General features: G+C 40.3%; 1 protein-coding gene across 4 annotated transcripts in view; it reads right to left on the reverse strand.

Moving 5' to 3' along the window:
- LOC134345521 (SH3 domain and tetratricopeptide repeat-containing protein 1) overlaps positions 1–26,551 on the reverse strand; it is a 129,401-nt gene that overhangs the window by 86,266 nt on the left and 16,584 nt on the right. For all 4 annotated transcript variants that reach the window (XM_063046297.1, XM_063046299.1, XM_063046298.1 and 1 more), the window contains exons 2-5: positions 13,489–13,616; positions 12,428–12,533; positions 10,188–10,328; positions 9,159–9,351 (exon numbers count right to left, since the gene is read on the reverse strand). In XM_063046297.1, coding sequence (XP_062902367.1) covers positions 9,159–9,351; positions 10,188–10,328; positions 12,428–12,533; positions 13,489–13,616 — 568 coding nt within the window. The remainder of the gene's footprint in view (positions 1–9,158; positions 9,352–10,187; positions 10,329–12,427; positions 12,534–13,488; positions 13,617–26,551) is intronic.

Here is a 26,551-nt window from a genome sequence, read left to right on the forward strand (position 1 = left end):
ATTTTAAATTCTCTCCCCATCTAAATAATACTCTGCCCATTTATTTCTTCCAACAAAATGCATGACCATACACTTTCCAACATTGTACTTCATTTGCCACTTCTTTACCCATTCCCCGAAACTATCTAAGTCTCTCTCTGCAGGCTTTGTTTCCTCAACACTACCTGCTCCTCCACCTATCTTTGCATCATTAGCAAATTCAGCCACATTAATCCCATAGTCCAAATCATTAACATACATCGTAAAAAGCAGTGGTTCCAACACCAACCCCTGTGGAACTCCACTGGTAACCGGCAGCCAGCCAGAATAGGACCACTGTTTTCTGCCGACCAGCCAATGCTCCACCCATGCTAGTAACTCCCTGTAATTCCGTAGGCTCTTACCTTGCTAAGCAGCCTCATGTGCAGCATCTTGTCAAAGGCCTTCTGAAAATCCAAGTACACCACATCTATTGCATCTCCTTTGTCTACCCTGCTTGTAATTTCCTCAAAAAAATGCAGGAGGTTAGTCAGGCAAGATTTTCCTTTCAGGAAACCATGCTGGCTTTGGCATACCTTGTCATGTGCCTCCAGGTATTCTGTACTCTCATCCCTAACAATCGATTCCAACAACTTCCCAACCACTGATGACAGACTAGCAGGTCTATAAGTTTCCTTTCTGCTGCCTCCCACCCTTCTTAAATAGCGGAGTAACATTTGCAATTTTCCAGTCATCCAGTATAATGCCAGGATCTATCAATTCTTGAAAGATTATCGTTAATGCCTCCGCAATCCCTCCAGCTACTTCCTTCAGAACCCAAGGGTGCATTCCATCAGGTCCAGGAGATTTATCCACCCTTAGACCTTTACGCTTCCCGAGCACCTTCTCAGTTGTAATTTTCATGCACATACTGCACTTCCCTGACACTCTTGAATATCCTGATGTCTTCCACTGTGAAGACTGATGCAAAATATGCATTCAGTTCCTCTGCCATCTCTGCGTCTCTCATTACAGGGCCATTTTCTATTGGTCTTATATCTACCCTCAACTCTCTTTTACCCTTTATATACTTAAAAGAGCTTTTAGTATCTTCTTTGATATTAGTTGCCAGCTCCTTTCATAATTCACCTTTTCCTTCCTAATGACCTTCTTAGTTTCCTTCTGCAAGTTTTTATAAAGCTTCCCAATCCTCTATCTTCCCACTAGCTTTGGCTTCCTTGTAAGCCCTCTCTTTTGCTTTTACTTTGGCTCTGACTTCACTTGCCAGCCACGGTAGTGTCCTTCATCCATTCGAAAATTTCTTCTTATTTGGAACATATCTGTCTTGTACTTCCCTCATTTTTTGCAGAAACTCCAGCCATTGCTGCTCTGCTGTCCTTCCTGCTAGTGTCCTTTTTCAGTCAACCTTGGCTAGTTCCCCTCTCATGCCATTGTAATTTCCTTTATTCGACTGAAATACTGACACATTGGAATTTAGTTTCTCATTCTCAAATTTCAAAGTGAACTCAATTATATTGTGATCACTGTTTCCTAAGGGTTCCTTAACCTTAAGCTCTGTTATCACCTCTGGATCATTGCACAACACCCAATCCAGCACAGCCGATCCCCTAGTGGGTTCAACAACAAGCTGTTCTAAAAAGCCATCCCTTAGACATTCTACAAATTCTCTCTCTTAAGCTCCAGTACTGGCCTGGTTTTCCCAATCCACTTTCATGTTAAGGTCCCCAACGATTATCATGACATTGTCCTTCTGACACACCTTTTCTATCTCCTGCTGTAATTTGTAATCCACATCCCAGCTGCTGTTTGGAGGCTTGTATACAACTGCCATTAGGGTCCTTTTGCTCTTGCCATTTCTTAACTCAACCCATAGAGACTTTACACCTTCTGATTCCATGTCATCCTTTTCTAATGATTTAATATTATTTCTTATACACAGGGCCACACCACCCCCTCTGCCTACTAACCTATCTTTCCAATACACTCAACTCCCAATGGCAGCCATCCTTTAGCCAAGTTTCAGAGATGGCCACAATGTCATATTTGCCAATCTGTAGCTGAATTTCAAGATCGTCCACTTTATTCCTTATGCTGTGTGCAGTCAAATACAACATTTTCAGTCCAGTATTTGTTGCTTTCTGTTTTAACTGCACCACACCTCTATTGCCCTGTAACTCATGCCACTGGCTGTGATTATGCCTCATCTCCTGCCTGTCCTTTCTATCATCTCTGTTGCATGCTATCTTTGATTTATTTCTGTTTTCTCCTTCCTCAGCCCTATCATCCTAGTTCCCATCCCCCTGCCAAATTAGTTTAAACCCTCCCTAGCAGCTCTATTAATCCTGCCTGCTAGGACATTGAACCTCTTTGGGTTCAGGTGTAACCCATCCTTTTTGTACAGGTCATACCTCTCCCAGAAGATGCCCCATTCCTCATTTTCTTCTCTCCCTTCTGCACCACAGAACCAGGCTCAGTGCCAGAGATCCGATCGCCGTGGTCATCCTCTGTCAGGTCCCCCCCTCAACAGCATCCTAAACCAGATAACGATTACTGAGGGGGATGGCCACAGGGGTGTCCTCTACTATCTGTGCTCTTCCCATCCCTTCCCTGACAGTCACACACTTGTTTAACTCCTGCAGCCTCAGAGTCACTAACTCCTTGTAGCTCCTATCTATGTCCTGCTCACTTTCCTTAATAAGCTGTAAGTCATCAAGCTGCAGCTCCAATCCCGAACACGATCTCTCAGAAGCTGCATCGCGGTGCACCTAGATTTCCATATCTGACACCCAGAGCAAAGTACTAACCTGACAGACATGCTCTTCATTCCTCTTTTAAAAAAAAGGAAAGAAAAAAAAAATGAAGTCCACTCACCCACTTACCTCGCCGAAGCCCGAATGAAGCAAAGCCCTTGCACTCTGCCTCAGATCACTCCGTCGATGACCGCTCCGCTGGGCAGTGTTTCCCTTTTATGCCTGAACCTTCCCTGCTATCTAACTCACGATTGGTGCTCCAGTTATAGCCGCTGATAGGCCACATACAATGGACAAATGCTCTTGAAGCTCTTTGTTTAAATAACCGCCACTGACCTGCGAGAAATCCCTCTTGGTAAAGCTCTGTTGACACCACTGACAGGCCATGCACATTAAGTATATTGATAATATGTTGGAAACAGAGCAGGAAAATTCAGGGAGGAGGGTGGTCTTCTAGGTCTCTCCCCTGAGATCACTAGTAGCAAAGCCCTAAAGATAGAGGCTAAGGAATCCATGGTCAGTTCGCAAAATGGATCCAAAACTTTCATTATAGCAAGGGAAGATGGAGGATTGTGTTTGCAATTAGATGCCTGTGACCCTGTGGCATACCACTTCAAAAAGAACTGGGAGCTTTGTTGCAATACGTTTTATCGATCTGGAATGAATTACAGTCTTAGATACGATTAGGAAATCTACAAATGAAACAAAAGAATGGGGCTATTGTTGATAGTGAGGAGGATTGACTTAGGTTATGGGATAAGTGTTGACAGAGCAATGATAGATGAAGTTTAATCCTGGAATACTGTATTTTGCAGGACATACACAATAAATGTTTGGGCCCTAGAATGTGGAGGAACATTGGCGTACAAGTTGAAAGGTTCCTGAAAGTGAATCAGGAGAGTTAGAAGGCATACAGGATGCCTGTATAAGATGGGCACAGAATATGAGATCAATATAGTTATGCTACAAGAAAACATTGGTTAAGCCACACCTGGAGAACTGTGCACACATCTGCTTCACACTCTCGAAAGAAACTAGTTGTACTGGGGAGTGGCTGGGATATTACATTTCAGTTATGATTGAAAGCTGACTGAAATACACAACATTATGACGGGCATGTACAGGATAAATAGTAAAAAATTTCTCCCCATGCCCATTGAAAAGGCATCTAAAACTGGGGCACACAGGTTTAAAGTAGAGGACAGGACAGGAGGCTTAGAAGGATCTAGAGGAGATTGGAGGAAACTTTTTTTCATCCCAATGGGTAGCTGGAATATGGAACACGCTGCCCGAGGGTGGTGGGGGTATAGGCTCTCACTATATTTAAATATCTAGACAAGCACTTGAATTTCTAAGGCACAGGAAGTTTGGGTCAAGGACTGGGAAATGAGATTAGTGTAGGTGATTTCTTGATGGTCAACACAGACATGGTTGGCTCATTTCTGCACTGCATGATTATGGACAGCAGTTCACCCACCAATTATTTTCAACTTAAATTGGTTTAGCAATACTGATTTTAAAAATCTTTCTGCCATTTCCAAATCCCTCTCCAATTTCTTCTAGCCCTTAATTTCGTGTCATACCTGCTCTCCAGTTCCTGCACATTCTTCATTTTCTTTATGAAGAGAAGACAAGAGGGCCACAAAAGGTAAATACATAGGTTATATATATGCACAAATACTTGGAAAAATGAGTAATTGTCTATTTTGGCAAAAAAGTAAAGCAGCAGATTATCTACATCGCACAGTAATTTGGGAGACCCAGAGCATGATTTATGCTTGCCACATCTCTATCGAAACATTTGCTCAGGAAACTTGACACAATGTTGTCTTTTGTTATGTGAAAATAAAAGTTATGCTTCAGTGATTTAGGTCAGTGCTGAGAACACATTTGAAGTTCTGAGTACAATATTGATTGCTTTAGTTGAGAATGTACATGTACTTGAAACAGTTCTGAGAAGATTTATTATTAGCAAGAGTAGGCTAGTAATCCTATAATCAGCAGCCCATCCAACTGGACAAGTATTAGAGACAGTGATTGAAGCATACAAGGTCCTGAGGGGTTCCGGCTCAGTGGATGGGGAGATATGCTTACTTCTCTACCAGGGATTATTGTTATTTAAAAATAAGTTTATTTATAAGAAACAGGTGGTGATTTTTTTTCTCTCTGAGTATTGTGAGGCATTGGAACCCATCTTCAAAGGGCGGTGGAAACAGCCTTTGGACATTAAGGTATTTGGATTTCAGATAAGGAAGGTGTGGAAAAGTTATTGAGAGTAAACGGGAATGCAGAGTTGAAGTTGCAATCAGATCCCAGAGGCTTCTCTCTCCTAGTTCATTAGGAGGTCAAACTAGATAAACATTTGATTGCTGAAATGACAGCATAGGTGGAGAAGTCATTTGCTGAAAGACAATATTCATGGAGTCTTACAGCATAGAAAGAGGCCCCTCAGCCCAATTCATCCTTGCAGCCTGTTGCCCAGAGAGTTAGTCGCATTTGCTTGTGTTTGGCCCATCGGCATCTAAAGTTCTTCTCTGAATCCTCTCAAATTTATGTTCCATAAAAAAGCAGGACTGGAAAAAAGTCCCCACCCTGCAGCACACAGGAGGAAAACTGGAGATGGAATGTCATGGTATACAACAATGGCTTAGCAGAAGAAAGATGAGGAGAGATAGGACATAAAACAATATAGCACAGTACAGGCCATTCAGATAAATAATATTGTGCCAACCTTTTAAACTAACCCTTCCATCCCACATAGGCACACCGATGCAAGAAAGGTAGAGAGGTAACAGCTCTTAAATGCCTCAAATATATCTCTCTCCACAACCACACCTGGCAGTGCATTCCATGCACACACAACTCTCCGTGTAAAAAAAAGCCTACCTCTGACATCTCCTCTATACTTTCTCCAATCACTGTAAGTATGCCCTCTCATACAAGTCACTGTCATCCTGGGAAAAAGACACTGACTGTCCATTCTAAGTAAGTCATTTATCTTGTACACATCTATCATGTCACTCCTCATCCTCTTTTGCTCCAAAGAGAAAAGTCCCAGCTTGCCCAATGTATCCATAAGACCATAAGACATAGCAGAATTAGACTACTTGACCCATCAAGTTTGCTCCGCCATTCAATCATGGCTGATCTTTTTTCTCCTGCTCCTCAACCTCCACCAAGCAAGAAACAATCTCTGTCTTAAATACACCCAATGACCTTGGCCTCTACAGCTGCCTGTGGTAATAAGTTTCACAAATTCACCACCCTATGGCTAAAGAAATTTCTCTGCATCTGTTTTAAATGGACGACCCTCTATCCTGAGGCTATACCCTCCTGTCCAAGACTCTCCCACCATGGAGAACATCCTTTCCACATCTACTCTGTCTCGGCCTTTCAACATTCGAAAGGTTACAATGAGATCACCCCTGATCCTTCTAAATTCCAGTGAGTACAGACCGAGAGCCATCAAATATTCCTTATATGATAACATTTACATTCCCGCAGTCATCCTTGTAAATAGCCTCTGGACCCTCTCTAATAACAGCGCATCTTTTCTTAGATGAGGAGCCCAAAACTGTTCCTAAAACTCAAGGTGAGGCCTCATCGGTGCCTTATAAGGCCTCAGCATCACATCCCTGCTCTTGTATTCTAGACCTCTTGAAATGAATGCTAACATTGCACTTACCTTCCTCATCACCAAATCAACCAGCAAGTTAACCTTTAGGATATTTTGCACAGGGACTCCCAGGTCCCTTTGCATCTCAGTTTTTCGAATTTTCTTCCATTTAGAAAATAGTCTGCTTATTTATTTCTTCTATCAAAGTGCATGACCACGCACTTTCTAACATTGTATTTCATTTGCCACTCTCTTGCCCATTCTATTAATCTAAGATCTTGTCCTTGTGGAGCCTACCTGTTTCCTCAACACTACTTGCCCCTCCACCAATCTTTGTATCATTTTCAAACTTGGCAACAAAGCCATCTATTCCATCATCTAAATCATTAATATACGGCATAAAAAGCAGTCCCAACATTGACCCCTGTGGAACACCACTAGTCACTGGCAGCCAACCAGACAAGGATCCTTTTATTCCCAGCACCTACCAATCAGCTAGTGCCCTAACCATGTTAGCAACTCTCCTGTAATACTTGGCTCTTTACTTGGTAAGATTGGCACCTCGGCAAAGGCCTTCTTAAAGTCCAAATATACAACATCCACTGCATCCCCTTTATCTATCCTACTTATAATCTCCTCAAAGAATTCCACCAGGTTTGTCAGGTAAGATTTTCCCTCAAGGGAACCATGCTGACTTTGCCCTGTGTCGCCAAGTATTCCATAACTTCATCCTTAACAATTGATTCCAGCATCTTCCCAACCACTGAGGTCAGGCTATCTGGTCTATAATTTCCTTTCTGCTGCCTTCCTCCTTTCTTAAAGAGCAGAGTGGCATTTGCAATTGCCCTATCCATTGGCACCATGCCAGAATCCAATGACTTTTGAAAGATCATTGCTAATGCCACCACATTCTCTAACGCTACCTCCTTCAGAACCCTAGGGTGCAGTTCATCTGGTCCGGGTGAGTTACGTACCTTTAGGTCTTTCAGCTTTTTGACCACCTTCTCTCTTGTAATAGTAACTGCACCCACTTCTCTTCCTTCACACACAACACCTGGCATACTGCTAGTGTCTTCCACAGTAAAGATTGATGCAAAATACTCATTTAGTACATCTGCCATCTCCTTGTCCCCCATTATTAGTTCTCCAGTCTCATTTTCTAGTGGTCCTATATCCAATCTCATCGCCTTTGTTTTTTACATGTAAAAGCTTTTACTATCCACTTTGATAGTTTGCTAGCTTGCTTTCATATTTCATCTTTTCCCTCTTAATGATTCTTTTAGCTGCCCTCTGTAGGTTTTTAAAAAGTTTGGACGCAGATTCTGAAGCTGGTTAACTCTTCTTTGATCTGTGCTAGTCATTCACTGATTCAATTTTAAATTGTACATCGTTACCATTTGATGAAGGAGAGACTCTTTAAAATATTTCCTAATGTTGGTAGTTATTGCGATAGATGTAAAACTGAGATAGCTACACTGACACATATGTTTTGGTCTTGTTCTATACTGGAACAGTTCTAGAAGTCAGTTTTTTCGACAATTTCTAAAGCACTTAAAATTAATCTACAACCTAAGAATTAACTGTGCTTTTTGGAATAATTCCTCAAAATATCCATGGTATTTCTGTGTCTGACTAACATATTATTGAATGTGTTACATTGATAGCTAGAAGGGCCATTTTGTTGAAGTGGAAGGACATATCAGCTCCTACTTTGTCACAATGGTTCTCTCAAGTGATGCTATGTCTTAGTTTGGAGAAAATTAGAAGTCGAATCTTTGAACCTTTATTTGATTTTGAGAAAAGATGGGGCTCATTTGCTCATTATTATCATTTGAGCTAATTGATAGATTTTCTCCACGATCTAACTGTAAATTTTTTGGTATATTTTTCTTTCTTGCTGGCGGTTTCATGTTTATTTTTAAAAATGCTTTTTGTATGACGCATGGCTCTGGGGTTGTACACTTAATGGGTTTTTTTCCTACGTTTTCTGCTTAGTAGGGTTTTTTAATTATCACAAAATTTTTCAGTCTTTAAGATAATGTTTTTTCCTTGAGACATTTTAAGTGTTATTACTTCGATGTACTTGTGTTTTTTTTTTGAATAATGTAATAATAAAGGATTTGAAAAGAAAGAAAAAGTTTCCCAAACACAAGGAATTCTGCAGATGCTGGAAATTCAAGCAACACACATCAAAGTTGCTGGTGAACACAGCAGGCCAGGAAGAGGTACAGTCGACGTTTCGGGCCGAGTTAGTCCTGACGAAGAGTTCTGCACCACATCATGCAAATTTTCGTTGGGCCCCATCTCTGTTTTCTGATGCACAACAAGAAAGATCCAGCTGGCTGAAGACGGGAACTGCCAACTTGCAAACAATCACAACTCTGTTGCACTAATTAATACTAGGGTGTGAAGGTCATCTCATCACAAATAGTCATTGGGAATTCTAGTTAGCCGGAGCCCAGCAACTTTTGCACAATCCATTTAACTGCAACCTAACAAGAGAAAAATGTGGCAGATCTTGGTGGATCTTTGTTTCTTTAATTTCTACCATAAACATCTGCCAGTGTCTGTGGCTGTCAGATAATGAACACATGAAGATAATTCTACAATTTCCACACTACTCTGAATGCAAAGAAATTGCCAGGAAGATCATTAGTACTTCAGGAAGAGAAGGAGCAGGATAGCATCTTTGTCCACAAAGGAAAGCAAAAATAAGATCAACAACTGATCTCTTTGCAAAAAAAAAGAAAGAAAGAAATTCTCTATGCAAGCTGACAACTTTTAAACAGTCTCAGGAAAATTCTGGCACCTACTGATGAAAAGGGTCAAAGACCTCCACATGTGACTTTGGAACCAAAACCTTCTTTCCACTGACTAGCGATTCTCCAAACCACATGGAACCTCTTTCCGAATTGTCAGCAGCAGTAACTAGGTCATTCATTTCAGGCTGTAGGTCATTTTCTTCACACCTTTGATGACTAAATGGACATGTTATGAAAAACACCCCTATAAGAAAAAACAGTTAATGACATGTACTTCCAATCCTGTAAAATTATACACAGTCAAGCAGAACCAGATTGTAATAATCCTTCTAATTAATCAAACATGCCAGCTGTCCAGCCCTTCCTTTATTTGACTATCTAATCTCCCTGACACAATTGCATTACACTACACAAGTTTGCTTTGGCTGGAGATTCACCAGAAAAATCACCATTTTGAACAAGAGTTTGAAACATACCAACTTTTAAAAACTGAAATAAAACATTGATTTTTATTTTGCTCATCAGCATTGCTAATGAAATATTTTCCATTTTAGATACTGAAATAACCAATAAATCCCCATAATGCAAAACAATTGGCCCAACCATATGTTTTATTGCACATTACATTTATCATTTCCAACTATAAATCTATAGCCAAATAGGTATTTGTAAATTTATGAAGACTCACTTTACAAATTTTGCTTTAACACATTGAATCTTCGGGTTTGAGTGTTTGACATATACATATGAGTGCCAAAGTTTCCAAATCCGTTTTACTCAGCCTTTTTGATTTTTGTTAAAGTCTATTTAATATTCGTTTACCAGGAACACTTTTAATATATTTAAAGAATGGGTATAGAAAGAAAACAACAAAATACAAATCTGAAAAGGAAGCACAAATCATATTTAAAGAAATACTACTTTTTATGAAAACCTTCCTTTTACTTCCTTCAACACCAGCAAAATATTTTGAAAGTGGTTGGAATTGAAATAAATTCCTCCTCTATTTTTTCTAAACAACTGAATTGTTTTATTTGAGAAGCTCCTCCTAAAATGCAATTCAAAAAGTCAGATCCTTACCTTCCTGTGAAAGGAGGCCTTTACACATCATTTTGAGAGAATCTTCATTTATCTGAACATCAATCATGGCATCTTCACCAAGAGAAGTCAGCCAAAACCCTTGGTCGAACAATAGATTCTCCATGCAATGACCAATTAAACCTACAAGGCATCAGAAGCTTTTGTTATAGATCTTAAAGTGATAATTTAATATAACACAAATATGCCTGGGAAATAGGGATAATCCAGGCGAATTGTAGGGTAGAGAGCCTCAGATCAGTGGTAGGGAGGCCAATGGAGAGTACACTGAGGGTTAGGATTTATGCACATTAGGAAAGGCATGCCCTGCTTAGGGATAGTCAGCATGACTTAGAATGGGGCAGGTCATGTCCAATAAACTTTTATTTTGAGGAAGTGACAAAGGTAAGCATTATCTAGATGGACTTTAGCAAGGCATTTGAAACATCTCTTCATAGTTGGTTAGTAGGTTGAAGACGTCCTGGTCATCCACTGCGCCTAGTCCCATCTCCAGCCGTCTAGACTCTGTCTTGCCACTGGATCCAGATGGAAATTGGGAAGAGAGAGTGAGGCTGACACTGCGCAACCCTCCCTCACTTAAATCCAAATCACGCGCTAGTCTCGACACCATCATAATGGTGTCGAGGTCCTCATCGACGTCAATGATGGACGAACAACAACAGTAGGTTGATTCAGAAAATGGAGATGCATGGCATCCAGAGTGAACTGCAAGTCTGGATTCAGAACTGGTTTGCCCTTAGGGTGGGAGGAAGGAGCGAGAGAGAGGGGGGGGAGAGAGAGGTGGGGGGGAGAGAGGGGGGAGAGGGAAGGAGGGAAGGAGGGAAGGAGGGAAGGAGGGAAGGAGGGAAGGAGGGAAGGAGGGAAGGAGGGAAGGAGGGAAGGAGAAGGAGGGAGGGAAGGAGGGAAGGAGAAGGAGGGAGGGAGGGAGGGAGGGAGGGAGGGAGGGAGAGAGCGCGACAGCGCCATTGTTCTAACTGGAGGTTCACCACAGTGTTGTTTCACAAGGATCAGTGCTGAAACCCCTCCTACTGTTTGTGAAACATATCAATGATTTAGATGGATTAGCAGGTTTGAGGATGGCACCATAACTGGAGGATATGTGGACAGTGTAAAGAGCTACCAAATAATAGAGTGGGATAAAGCTCAGTTACAGTTGTGGGGAGCAAAGTGGCAAATGGAATTTAATCCAGGCAAGTGTGAGGTGTTGCACTTCAGGAGGTCAAAGGAGGAAGTATACAGTTAATAATATACCCCTTAATATCGAGGTACAGATGGATCTTAGGGTCCAGGCCCAGAGTTCACTAAAGGTGGCAAAGAAGTGGTAAGGAGCCACGTGACATCACAACCACAGGAAAATCTGCAGATGCTGGAAGTTCAAAATAACACACACAAAAAGCTGGAGGAACTCTGCATTGCCTTCACTACTAAAGGTGTTGAGTATGAGAGTAAGGAGGTCACGTTGCAGTTATATAAAACTCAAGCCACACAGCACTTGCAGTATTGTGTGCAATTCTAGTTTCTTCATTACAGGGAGGATGCGGAGATATGGAGAGGGTGCAGAAGAGATCTACCAGAATGCTGCCTCGATTAGAGGGTATAATCTACGATGAAAACTTCTCAAGTATTACAGGCTGAGAGGCATGATAAAGGTTTATAAAATTATGAAAGGCATAGATACAGGCAGAATTTCCCCCCCCCCCAGTGTAAAAATGTCAAACACCAGAGGACATGATTCCAAGGTGGGAGGGGTGCTGATGGGAGTATAAAAGGTGCCACAAGAGGCAAGTTTATTTTTTTAATACAACTGCAAAGAGTAGTAGTTGTCTGGAATGGCTTACCAGGAATAGTCGTGAAAACAGGCAATTTGGTGGCATTTAAGAGACTTTTCAATAGGCACATGAATACAAAGGGAACTGAGAGACAGAGATGACACACAGCAAGATGTTTAACACAAGTTGGTATCAACACTGATAAAACATCGTGGGTCAATGTTCTAGTATACTAGAAGTACAAATAGTCACAAATTATTACTTTATATTTAAGATTACAAGCTCTTCAAAAATTAAAATCTACAAACTGCAATGCCAATCCTAGTATATAAAACATACCATTAAGAATTGTTTACATCATCATACTTTATTACTTTAGGAAAACATGGAACATTCGGTAATCTGTGAACTATCCTTGCAATATTCATAACAAATTGAAGAAAATGTTCCTACCTAGTGAGTAATAGGTTGAAAAATTCCAAATTTCTTCAAAAGTTTTAAAAGTTATTACAATCAAGTCCTGGTCACTATATATGGACAACAGTCTGGCAGAAAGCTCCTAAAACAGTCAATAAAAAAAGAGTTAATTGATACACACCAGCAATAAACTTAGCAAAAGAATAAAATTCTTACCTTAATTAACATTTGCCTCAGAAAATACAAACCAGCATTAAAACAAGCCAACATTCTGTAAGATAAAGCTGAACATTATGGGCAAGTTTCTGCTTTGTATCCAAAACAATGTTTCTCAGTGCTAGAACCATCACCCCAATTGAGGTTGTTCAAAGCAATGGCTCACTACCACCTTCTCAAGGGTAATTAGGATTGGTAATAAGTATTGGACAAATAATGAAAGAAAGTTAATATTTGGACAAATGAAGTAGAAGTATGTTGTTGATCTATTATTACTAAAGATTAAGTGTTAAGGGTGTAATTTTAAGATCTTTTGGATATTTTGTTTTTTACAAAAATCTCATTCATAGCATTGTATTGATATCAGTGTGCAATTATATTGGACAGCTAATCTTGAACAACATTTCTTAGAGTTTCATTTGTTTACCAATTAGAAGACTTCAATGCGTACATCAGTGAAAGCCAATAGTTAACCAAGTGCAGAGCAGATAAGGCATTAGAGAGAGAAAAAAAATGACTGCTAGAAAGCCTAGAGAAACTGATAACTTCCCAAAAATGAAAGGAAAACAGGAAACTTATTTGTAATCTCCTTCCACCCTTTAATTACTCATAACCCATTAAAGGTCTTGGATTTCTCAGCAGTCTGAAGGCCAGGTTTCTTTGTGGGAGAACTCCATTCTGGGCATTTTAAGGAAGAATTCTTTTGGAAATGTTTGAAAATTCGATCACTGTTTCTACAATGCCAGGACCCCTAGCCTACTGCAATCTCAGCAATATTAAAGTTGGGTGCTCCAGGAAATTCCAGTGCTACATGGATGCAGACCAAAGATAACACTTTCCTTATCTTTCTTTTGCCACTGATTCTGTGGATTGCGACTTACACTGAGGAGGATTATGACCTCTCCACAGTCATTCTCTAGAATTCGCAACCTTCCTCTCAGCATGTCTTGTAGCAAAGTATCAGGAAGACCTGTTATTTGTCTCTTCATCACCAGTTTCATTGATATATCTATCAAGGAAAGAAACAGAAACTTACTTCACAATACTGCATTGCATTTTTAAATTACAAACTTTGACTTGGTTCTTCTAGATATACACTATAACTTTATTCTGACACCTTTGGTCCTGAATGGGAGCCACAGTTAATTATGTTACCAATGACTTACATCACTAATACCTACAGCAGGTAACTGGAAAACAGCATCAATGCTGTCTTTGCAAAAGCATCCAAGTTCACAGAAAGAAAAACAAACCAGTATCATGAAAGTGACATAGTGGCAGTTCCTGTTAAGAGTGAAGGGGAAGTCTGATAGGAGTAGGGAACCTTGGATCTCAAGTGATATTGAGGGCAAAAAAAAAAGCAGCTACAGAGAGCTGGGATCAAGTGAATCCGTGGAGAGGTACAGGGGCCCCAGGAAAGAATGCAGATGTTAGAAATCTTGAGCAACACACAAACCAAAATGCTGAAGGAGAATGTGTGATACAAGTAGTCAAGGAGGATTCAGGAGTGCAAAAAGAGGACATGGCTAGCTTTGGCAGAGAAGATTATGGAGAATCCAAGGAGATTAAAGGGCCCCTCTAAGACCAAAATTGATATCTAAATGGAGATGTACAGGTTCCTGAAGAGTATACATCTTCTCTGTTTTCACAGTGGAGAAAGAGATGAAGACTTTGTAACTAACAAAAGTAACATGTGACAGTATACTACACTAGACAGCTCATTCAGCCCACAATGTTGTGCCAAACTTGATACCAAATTATACTAAATGTCCTCTTGCTACATACAGGCCCACAGTTGTTTGTCATCTACATCAATATTATTTGTTATCTATACCATTGTTACTTGCCATCTATGGTATATTATCTATTTGGGGCATAGATGGGGAGAATGGATTTTCCAGGGTTGGGATATTGTAAGAAAGAAGGAGGGAGGACTTCTGGATCACCAAGAGAATGGCAGCATAGGAAAAGGTCTCTCGACAAAAAAGAATGTAAACTGCCCCAAAGTCTTACTCTTAGAAGTTACTAGGAAAGTTGACGAGTGGATGTTGTCTATGTGGACTTCAGTAAGGCCTTTGACAAGGTTCCACATGGAAGGTTAGTTAGGAAGGTTCAATTGTTAGGTATTAATATTGTAGTAGTAAAATGGATTCAGCAGTAGTTGGACGGGAAATGCCAGAGAGTAGTGGTGGATAACTGTTTGTCAGATTGGAGGACGGTGTGTAGTGGTGTGCCTCAGGGATCTGTACTGGGTCCAATGTTGTTTGTCATATATATTAATGATCTGGATGATGGGGTGGTAAATTGGATTAGTAAGTATGCAAATGATACTAAGATAGGTGGAGTTGTGGATAATGAAGTAGGTTTGCAAAGCTTGCAGAGAGATTTAGGCCAGTTAGATGAGTGGGCTGAAAGATGGCAGATGGAGTTTAATGCTGATAAATGTGAGGTGCTACATTTTGGTAGGACTAATCAAAATAGGCATGGTAAATGGTAGGGCATTGAAGAATGCAGTAGAACAGAGGGATCTAGGCATAATGATGCATAGTTCCCTGAAGGTGGAATCTCATGTGGATAGGGTGGTGAAGAAAGCTTTTGGTATGCTGGCCTTTATAAATCAGAGCATTGAGTATAGGAGTTGGGATGTAATGTTGAAATTGTACAAGGCATTGGTGAGGCCAAATTTGGAGTACTGTGTACAGTTTTGGTCACCGAATTATAGAAAAGATGTCAACAAAATAGAGAGAGTACAGAGAAGATTTACTAGAATGTTACCTGGGTTTCATCACCTAAGTTACAGAGAAAGGTTGAACAAGTTGGGTCTTTATTCTTTGGAACGTAGAAGGTTGAGGGGGTCTTGATAGAGGTATTTAAAATTATGAGGGGGATAGATAGAGTTGACATGGATAGGCTTTTTCCATTGAGAGTAGGGGAGATTCAAACAAGAGGACATGAGTTGAGAGTTAAAGGGCAAAAGTTTAGGGATAACATGAAGGGGAACTTCTTTACTCAGAGAGTGGTAGCTGTGTGAAATGAGCTTCCAGCAGAAGTGGTTGAGGCAGGTTCGATGTTGTCACTTAAAGTCAAGTTGGATAGCTATAGGGACAGGAAAGGAATGGAGGGTTATGGGCTGAGTGTAGGTCAGTGGGACTAGGTGAGAGTAAGAGTTCGGCACGGACTAGAAGGGCCGAGATGGCCTGTTTCCACGCTGTAATTGTTATATGGTTATTATATTAAGTCGAAATTAGACAAATATTTCGTATTGTATAACTATATCAATAAAAGGGGCAAGGATGGAGTCTAAGTACAAGAATAAAAAGTCCGCTCAGAAGGCTGATAAATATAAAAAGACGCAGCAAGAAGAGGGGCCTAGCTCCCCCATAGCTAGCCAGGATGGATATAATGTGGAAGAATCAGTGAATCTGACTTTGATTCTTGGAGAGATTTGTGATTTCTGACAAGATATCAACAAACAGCTGGAAGATATTAAAGGAGAAATAGGAAAAACTAATCTGAGGTTAGATGAAGCCGAAGCGAGGTTGTAGGGACCGAGAAGAGGCTGCAAAATGCAGAGGAAGTGATAGGAGAAATGCTGCAGCTACAAGAGCAGCTCCAGTGGAAGCTAATAGACCAAGAAGGCCGCTCAAGAGGGGAAAATGCCAGGATCTATGGAGTCCTCGAAGGAGCTGAAGGTAAACCCGGATTGGTGATTCGCTTCGTGGAGAAGCTGCTTAGACAGAAATACCAAACGCAAAAGACCTACAGATAGAAAGGACCCACCGTGCATTGGCAGCACAACCCCCGGCAGATGCCCAGCCCAGATCGATTTTAGTCAGATTTCTCAGTTACAGAATGAAGGAAGAAATGCTTAAATTGGCATGGCAAAAGAAAGGCTTCATGTGCAGCAACTGTAAAATCAGTTTAGACCACCATTACGCACCGGGGATCCTTGCCAGATGGAAGGAATACGCAGAAACACAGAGGGTCCTGAAGGAAAACAACATCAGATTTCAGACCCTGTATCCAGCTCGGCTAAGAGTCTTTTACGACGAGGGGACAAAAACCTACGCTACAGTGGAATTGGATCTGGCGGTTCGGGGACTACCATAAAAGTTATCACCCAACCGGAGTCGTTACTGGAGAAGGTTTGGCGGTGGACATGGCAGCCAGTGCGGCGAGGACACTCCACTCGGACCGGACTGTCAAGCTATCAGGAAAAGCTGCAAGTATTTAGACGTGAACGTACAGAGAGTGTAGAATAATTGAGAAATGTCTGAAAAGAGTAAATCGTACTTAAAGGTAAAATGAAAGCTGATAATTGAAAATAATCTAGACGGAATAACTTGAATGATAGCAATATGGTCGAGACATAAAAAGGAGAGAATTCTCTAAAACTGTTCACGCTGCGGAGGGCCCTCGAACACAGACTAGAGATAGGGGTTATCCCTCTGAACTGAGGCGGGTCAGTGCTCAGGCCTCACTGTTGGAAGTCGGGAAAAATTTTCAAGTGTTCTATGTTCAAAGGGATTGCTTACTGTTTGTTTAGATAGGGAGTGTGTTTTTTTACATCAGAGAAAAATGCAAATTGAACTGGTAAAAATAATTTCCTATAATGTAAATGGGGTTTTGAATCCAATTAAGAGAAATAAGAAAAGGGAGTAAATCAAAAGCTCGTCCTTACATAGTTATTGAGATTCTCTTAGTGTTGTTTAGAGTAGGGAAGATGGGTTGTGCAGTTAGATTTTCATGGATACCTGGGCAAGCTGGGGTGGAGGGAAATGAAATTGTGGATGGCATTGCAAAGTCTTCCTTCCGGATTCTTGATTACCTGACTGGCAGACCACAGTACGTGTGCTTGCAACACTGTGTGTCCGACAGAGTGATCAGCAGCACTGGGGCTCCACAGGGGACTGTCTTGTCTCCCTTTCTCTTCACCATTCACACCTCGGACTTCAACTACTGCACAGAGTCTTGTCATCTTCAGAAGTTTTCGGATGACTTTGCCATAGTTGGATGCATCAGCAAGGGAGATGAGGTTGAGTACAGGGCTACAGCAGGAAACTTTGTCACATGGTGTGAGCAGAATTTTCTGCAGCTTAATGTGAAAAAGGCTAAGGAGCTGGTGGTAGACCTGAGGAGAGCTAAGGTACCGGTGGCCCCTGTTTCCATCCAGGGGGTCAGCGTGGACATGGTGGAGGATTACAAATACCTGGGGATAGGAATTGACAATAAACTGGACTGGTCTCAGAACACTGAGGCTGTCTACAAGAAGGGTCAGAGCCATCTCTATTTCCTGAGGAGACTGAGGTCCTTTAACATCTGTCGGATGATGCTGAGGATGTTCTACGAGTCTGTGGTGGCCAGTGCTATCATGTTTGCCTTACGAGCTCTTTCAGGCTTTTCTGATACCCTAGAACTCATCTTGCAAACGGCTGCTCACAGGAACATGTTTAAGCAATGCCGGCGAGAATGCCGTTCCGAATCCGGGGGAGAGCGGCTGCTCAGGACGCGCGCTGCTTTTTTTCATAACAGTGAAAACACTTTCTGTTAGTGAAAACAGGTACTAATGTACAGTGAGGTTTTGTAAAGTGAACGATCGAAAAGCGGGGGGACACCTGTAATAGGAAAACATCCTACTGGATTACGTGACTGTGGTAGTCCAGAGACAGTCCAGCATGTTTTGCTGAGCTGTAATCGATACAAAATTGAAAGAAGCATGTTGTTCAAGAGGCTATCTGGCTTAAATTTATTTTGGTTTTCTATTAAATCTTTGTTGGCCATCAAGAGAATCAACATCTGATTGAAGAGTCTATCATTCAGTTTATACGTGAGACTAGGTTGTATTCGAGAATTTGAGTTCCTTGAAGTCCTGTAATTAATTATACATCCTGTGGAGGGCTGTAATATGCTTAGATGCATCGGAGGAGGAGGAGGAGGAGGAGGAGGAGGAGGAGGATGAGGAGAAGGAATAAGATTATGTCTAAATTGAAAAAAGAGAGGGCACAAATAGCTTTCCTTCAGGAAACGCACATGAGCCAATCCGAACATGCAAAATTAAAAAGAATGGGCTTTAAGCATGTATTTTATTCATCATATAAATTGGGCCACAAAAGAGGAACAGCTACTTTAATATCAAGTGCTCTTAATTATGAACATTTTTCAGCGACTAAAGACAAGGATGGACGATTTGTAAAAATTACAGGAAGAATAGAAGGTACTGAAATAACATTGCTGAATGTTTATACTCCACCAGGTTGTGAATGGTCGTTCTACAGATACATTTTTGACCTAATGGTCAGCTCTGAAGGGGTAGTAATCTGCAGAGGGGATTTTAATATTAGGTTAAACCCTGCATTAGATTCTTCAGGAACAGTTATTCAGAATAAACCTCTAACTAGGAAAGTGAATTCATTGATGGAGGAGCTGGGAATTATAGATGTGTGGAGGGAATTACACCCCACACGTTATCTTTCCCTCATTCAGCTTATTCATGGATAGAGCTTTTTTTAATATTTAACATAGATAGATTCAGGATAAATTAACAGGATAGATTCAGGAGTGTAATATTGCAACAATTGATCTGTCGGACCATAGTCCAGTCTCTATGTCCCTAATTCTGGAAAGGAAAATGAGGGAAACACAATGGAGGTTAAATTCACATATACTCAATAACCCGAAAGTAATGGAGAAATTAAGGGGAGAAATCAAAGAATACTTAGACCATAATGACATGGGAGAAACATCACCAGCGATCTTATGGGATACACTGAAAGCTGTACTGAGAGGGAAAATTATTTCCATTACTACTCACATGAAAAAATTCAATGCACAAACATTAGCAGACCTTCAAGGAAAATTAAAACAACTTCAAAATATAGATAGCAACAAAATTAATTCTAATTTAAAACAGGAAATTAAGAAAGTGCAAAGTGAAATTGATGATATATACACATTGGAAACTCAAAGAAACTTTCTTTACCTGAGACAAAAGAATTATGAAGTAGGAGAAAAATAAGCTAGATTATTAGCATATAAATTACGTAAACAACAAGCAGACAATACAATTCATATAATAAAGAATCCAAAAACAAAGCTTATGGAGAATACAATAGGGAAAATTCAAGAGTTTTGAAACATATTATCGAGAGCTGCATTCTCAACCCCGGGCCTCCAATAAGCCCTATATAGACACTTCTCTGAATTCTTTAGATCTACCCAAGCTCACAGATTTATAAAATGAATGCCTATTAGAATCAGTAACTGCCAAAGAACTGAACGCGGCCATCTCTAGATTAAAGGCCAGAAAGTCTCCAGGCTCTGATGGATTTACCTCAGAGTGGTACAAATCGCTGAAGTCACAGTTATTATTATTTAACACCTTTAATTGGATTTTACAGAGAGGAGAAATTCTATCTTCCTGGAGAGAGGCGATTATCTCAGTTACTCCTAAAGAGGGTAAAGATAAACTAGAATGTGGTAATTACTAGCCAATCAGTGTTCTTAATTTGGACTACAAATTATTTACATCTATATTAGCTCGTAGACTGGAAAAGCTTCTACCTGGCCTCATCCACTTAGACCAGACTGGATTCATTCAGCAAAGACAAACTCAGAACAACACAAGGAGAACTTTACACATACTAGAACAGGTTATTTAGAACAAGACGGAGACAATGGTAGTGGGATTAGACGCTGAGAAAGCTTTTGATTCAGTTAGTTGGGTATTCCTATACAGAGTGTTAGGAAGATTCGGCTTTCAAGAAAAGTTTATTAAAGTAATCCAGACATTATATGACAGCCCAACAGCTCAAATTAAGATAAATGGGGACATCTCTGACCCTTTTATTTTCAAGAGAGGAACTAGACAGGGATGCCCAATTTCTCCTCTCCTTTTTGCACTATATATTGAACCTCTTGCCCAACTAATAAGACAGCAAAATTGTAAAAGGTATCAAGGTGGCAGGGATTGAACAGAAGGTAGTGCTATTCGCAGATGATGTTTTAGTCTATTTGAGTGCACCAGAAAAAACATTTATAGGATTGTTTACACTGTTGGCTGAGTTCGGGAAAATATCAGGTTATAAAATTGGATCAGCCATGATGAAATGGTGGAGCAGACTCAATGGGCCAAATGGCCTAATTATGCTCCTATGTTTTGTATTGTATTCTTATTCTAAAGAAAATGCAGGTTTTGTCCTTAAATTATACAGCATCCAAAAAACTGCAGGATACATATGATCTTAAGTGGGAAGCTAAATCATTAAAATATTTAGGAATAACCCCGCCAAAAGATCTTTCAACATTGTCACAGGTAAATTATGGGCCATTAATTTCAGACATAAAAGCAGATATACATAGGTGGAATCTTATCCCCTTTTTAAGTTCAAATTCAAGGATAAATACCATAAAAATGAATATTCTCCCTCTGTTACTTTATCTTTTCCGGACTTTACCTGTGGAGGTGGAGGATAATCAATTCAGGGAATGGTACAAATGGATTTCCCACTTTATCTGGCAAGGAAAGAAAACCTAGAAATTCCGATGTAACACCTTACAGTTAGGAAAGGAAGGAGGAGGTATGGCACTTACTTGTTTGAGAAATTATTTTTATGCTTCACAGATAACCCCTCTGTTATATTGGTGTAATAGGGAATATAAGGCTAGATGGAAGGAAATAGAATTTGGATTGATTGACAGTTTTCCTCTACAGGCCTCAATAGCGGACAAAGGATTGATGGCCCAATTGGAAAAGATTAAAAACAACTGGATAAATCTCACATTAAAAGTATGGCAGAAGGTGGCTAATTCATGTGGAATCAATAACAAGTTAAAACTTTTCAGATGGTGTGCTTTTGATACCGAATTTCTTCCCAGCAGAGGAGATAAAAGATTTGAACTGTGGATAAAGAAAGATCTTACAACCTACCTCTCGTTCACACATAAAAGTGTATTACAAAGTTTTTAATCCCTGCAGGACAAACATGGCCTAGAACACAATGACGTTTTTGGGTACCTTCAAGTATGACATCATGTTAACCAGAGTTGTAGATATACAGACTTATCAACAGTAGAATTAGAATTTTTCAAGATTCTGAATTCGGCTTACAGTTCAATACCAAGTAAATAAATTTCTCTATTATATAATGCCCTCTCTCATGCCAAAAATATAAACACATTGTATATTAAAGAGAAGTGGGAGAAAGAAGCAGGGTTGGTACTTTCAGAGGAGGCTTGTGGGAAAATATGCAGCTTCCAGTGGTCTTCGACTAACTCTTTGATTTGGAGAGAACATTGTTGGAAAAATATTATAAGACACTTCAAGACCCCATACCAGGAAAAATATAAAGACACAAACATGGCGTGTTGGAAAAGGTGTGGCTCCAAGGAGGCAAATCATTTCCATACTTTTTGGGATTGCCCTAACTTAAGTTTATATTGGGAAGGTATTCATAGAACATTAGTTAATGTATTTAAGACTCAGATACCTCTGAACTTTAAGATTCTCTACTTGGGGCATGTATTGTTTTTGGAACAGAACGTAGATATAAAACTGCTGCAGGTCCTTTTAGAGGCAAGTAAGAAATCAATGACCAGAAAGTGGTTAAATCCAACATCACCTACATTAGAAGACTGGCATGAAATCATTTTGGAAATATTTAAAATGGAAAAGATGACCTACTCTCTGAGAATTCAAAAGGAAAAATTTTATCAAATTTGGAATAAATGGATTGAATTTATAACCCCAGAGCGAGCAGACTTTAGATAACTCATCCAATGGTTTATACTGTTTGTCTCACCAACATAGTAATAGTGTTAACGTAAGCACCCTTGGCTCGAATGTTTACTGTTCTTTTTTTGGAAAATGTGGAATTAACACAAGTAAAGAAAAGATCTGGGGAAATTTTGGACCAGAAAGAAACGGACCAGAAGAGATACATGGAAATTAGTATTCAACCACTATGATTAATATTTTTATAACAGCTATTATCATTATTTAGTTTAATAGAGTGGAATTACAATTGCACATAAACATCTATTTGAGTGCCTAATTATTTTCTATATTATCTCAATGTGCACTTGTGAATGTACAAATTAAATCTACTCACATAAAAATGGAAAAGGTTATTTATGTAAAAAAGTTTGGGTATTACTTGTGAATACCTTATCCAAATAAAAATAAAATTAAAAAAATAAAAATTTAAAAAAAGAAAGAAAGAGGGTATCGTTTTAAGGTTAGAGGTGAAAGGTTTAATAAGAAACTGAAGGGCAATTTTTTTCATTTTCTAGGTGGCAAATACATGGAACAAGCTGCCAAAGGAAGTGAATGGCAGATCTGTTAGATACAGAGCATGTAAACTGTGGTAAAAGGGTAAAACGCTAAAACCTCCAAATGACATAACCTCACCCCTCAAAAGACATAAATCCCTTTAAAAACCCCCCATACATAAAAGCTTACAACAAAACTAAAATGTTAACAATCCTCCAAGTCTGAATATTCTTTGTTGTAAAACATTTTAATAATTTCTAGAGTTAAGCCTCATCTCAAGATACCTTTCTGCAGCTTTTCATTTTAGTTTTTTCTTTCCTAATTTTAGCTTGTGCTGTAGTTTACCAAATCTGCCATGCAAATAACAAATTTTAGTTTATTATCAATGAATCCTTTGTTTTACAATCATGCACTTTTCACACTGTCTTTATCTGCATTCTGAATATTAATAAGTCCTATTGACACTGTCTTCTGTATTTTCTGATGAGTCTCTGCACATGATATTCCCATTTTCACCCAAACACACTGCACTCCCACAGCTTTCTTGTACACAGGACACCCTGCATAGCAAAGCTATGTTTCCCTCCACAATTGCTCTACTTTTGCCTAATGCCTTCTCCACAATTACCATAACCATGTTCTCCACCACACCACTTTTCCCCCTACACACAGAAGCTACTTGAGCAAACTTCTGGCAGTGAAGGCATCTCAGAAGGGTGTGGCACATAGACTGGAACATAACAACTATAACCTAAATTAACCCTATCCAGCAACTTTTTCTCCATCAAACTTAATCAATGTTGATAAGCTATCTGTTCTTACTATACCACAAAATCCTTCTAAATAGTTAGCAGCCATAACTTTTCCCCCAACCTAATTACTTTTAACTTGGTCCATGGATACATCTAGATCACTACTCTGACTACTCCCCAGGGGCACTGTCATTCAATACAATTCCTTCATGTTACTTTCCATCCTCTCACAACTTTTAATCCCAAAGCTTTCTCACAATGCTTACCATCTTTACAAACACCCCATCTCTTAAAGGTTTTGTACCGGTAATATCTCCCAATGCCTTTTTTTTCTCCAAATCTTTAGTTAATACAATTGGATTTATATCAGAAACAGGTCCACATTCAACATTCATCAACACCTTAACTTCTTCCTTCCTTCTTTTACTTGACTCCTGTCCACTGCCTTCATCATCGGATAAGCCAGTACAATCCTCAATTCGCCACTTATTTTTCCCAGAGTGTGAAATGTAAATGGAATGAAATACCAGAGGGTGTGGTTGAGCCAGGTACGATAACAACTTTTAAAAGACAGTTGGACAGGTAGATGAACAGGAATGATTTAGAGAATTTGGTCCAAACAGGCAAATCAGAGTAGCTTGGATGGGCATCTTAGTTGGCATAGACCAGTTGGGCTGCATAACCCTGAAATGGTTGACCCATCAACCATTACCAGTTTTTGATTTTGTGTATTCCAGAATCCACAGGGCTTTTCATTTACTATACATTTAATTCCAGGAACCCTTGTGACTTTAAAAACTCAAGTTAAAACTGCTCAGCTGCAATAATTTCAGGTCTTTCTCCAGCCATGCTAATCCAAACAAAGGCTTGCTGCCAAAGCATTATCAGCCATGCCACTCAGGTTAAAAGCAAGTTCAAACACCGCATTAATTCAGAGACCACTAGTCTGTACAATGCTTTCAGATTTGCTGACCACTGAGGGGTAAACCTTCCTCCTGCAAACACTCAGCACATCAGTTTTTAAAAAAATCATAATGCCCAATTATAATACAAGTTATGAACTCCACTTCACTTTTGTTGAATAAGCAGGAAGGCTTATTCAGTAAATCTAAAATCTATCAATGTTTAAAGAAACCTTTTTATGTTAACCCTTTTATTTGTTTCATTATGCTGGGGTCTTACAACTCAAAGGAGAGTGGAAAAAATAAGTGGGTGGAACATCCACAAAACCATCAAATATAGGAGCAGAATTAGGCCATTCAGCCCATCGAGTCCACTCCAGCTATTTCATCATGGCTGATCCCAGAACCCATCCAACCCCATACACATGCAGTCGTACCACATCTCTTGATGCCCTGACCAATCAGGAATCTATCAACTTCCGCTTGAATATACCTATGGACTTGGCCTCCACCACAAACTGTGGCAGAGCACTCCACAGATTCACTACTCTTTGGCTTTAAAAAAATCCTTCTTTCATCTGTTCTAAACTGTGCCCTCCAGTTGTGGACAGGCCCACCAAAGGGTACATCCTTTCCACATCCACCCTATCTAAACCTATCAACATTCAGTAGGTTTCAATGAGATCCCCACGCATTCCAGTGAGTACAAGCCCAAATCTGCCAAATGAACCTCATATGTTAACCCCTTCATACCTCGTGAACCTCCTCTGGACTCTCTCCAATAACAATACATCCTTTCTGAGATAAGGGGACTAAAATTGTTGACGATACTCCAAGTGCAGCCTGATGAGTGTCTTATAAAGCCTCAGCATTATCTCCTTGCTTTTATATTCTATTCCCCTTGAATTAAATGCTGACATTGCATTTCACAAACATGAGAAAATCTGCAGATGCTGGAAATCTGAGCAACACACACAAAAATGCTGGAGGAACTCAGCAGGCCAGGCAGCATCTATGGAAAAAAAAGAACAGTCGACATTTTGGGCCGAAACCCTTTGGGAGGACTGGAGAAAAAAAACACTGAGGAGTAGATTTGAAAGGTGGGGGGGGGGGGATGGGACAGAGAAACACCAGGCGACAGGTGAAACTTGGAGGGGAAGGGATGAAGCAAAGCGCTAGGAAGTTGATTGGTGAAAGACACAGAAAGCCATGGAAAAAAAATGGGGGGGGGGGAGGAGCACCAGAGGGAGGCGATGGGCAGGCAAGGAGATAATATGAGAGAGGAACAAGGGGATGGAAATAGTGAGGGGGGAGGGTAGAAGTATTACCGGAAGTTTGAAAAATCGATGTTCATGCCATCAGGTTGGAGGCTACCCAAATGGAATACAAGGTGTTGATCCTCCAACCCAAGTGTGGCCGGCAGTGGAGGAGGCCATGGATGCATAGATCGGAATGGGAGTGGGAAGTGGAATTAAAATGGGTGGCCACTGGGAGAACCCACTTGTTCTGCCAGACGGGGTACAGATGGTCGGTGAACTGATCTCCCAGTCTACGTCGGGTCTCATCGATATACAAGAGGCTACACCAGGAGCATTGAGCACAGTATATGACCCCAACAGACTCACAGGTGAAGTGTCGCCTCACCTGGAAGAACTGTTTGGGGTTCTGGATTGTAGCGAGGGAGGAGTGTAGGGGCAGGTGTAGCACTTGTTCCACTTGCAAGGTTAAGTGCCAGCAGAGAGATCAGTGGGGAGTGACGAAAGGGCAAGGGAGTCATGTAGGGAGCAATCTCCATGCAAAACATAAAGTGGGGGGGAGGGAAAGATGTGTTTAGTGATGGAATCCAGTTGGAGGTGGCAGAATTTTCAGAGATTTATGTGCTGGACATGGAGACTAGTGGGGTGGTAGGTAAGGACAAGAGGAATCCTATCCCTGGTAGTGTTGTAGGAAGATGGGGTAAGAGCAGAAGTGCATGAAATGGAAGATATGCGGTTGAGGGCAGCGTTGGTGGTGGAAGAAGGGA

Source organism: Mobula hypostoma, chromosome 4 (genome assembly GCF_963921235.1).
Source record: "Mobula hypostoma chromosome 4, sMobHyp1.1, whole genome shotgun sequence".
NCBI classification, from domain to species: Eukaryota; Metazoa; Chordata; class Chondrichthyes; order Myliobatiformes; family Myliobatidae; genus Mobula; species Mobula hypostoma.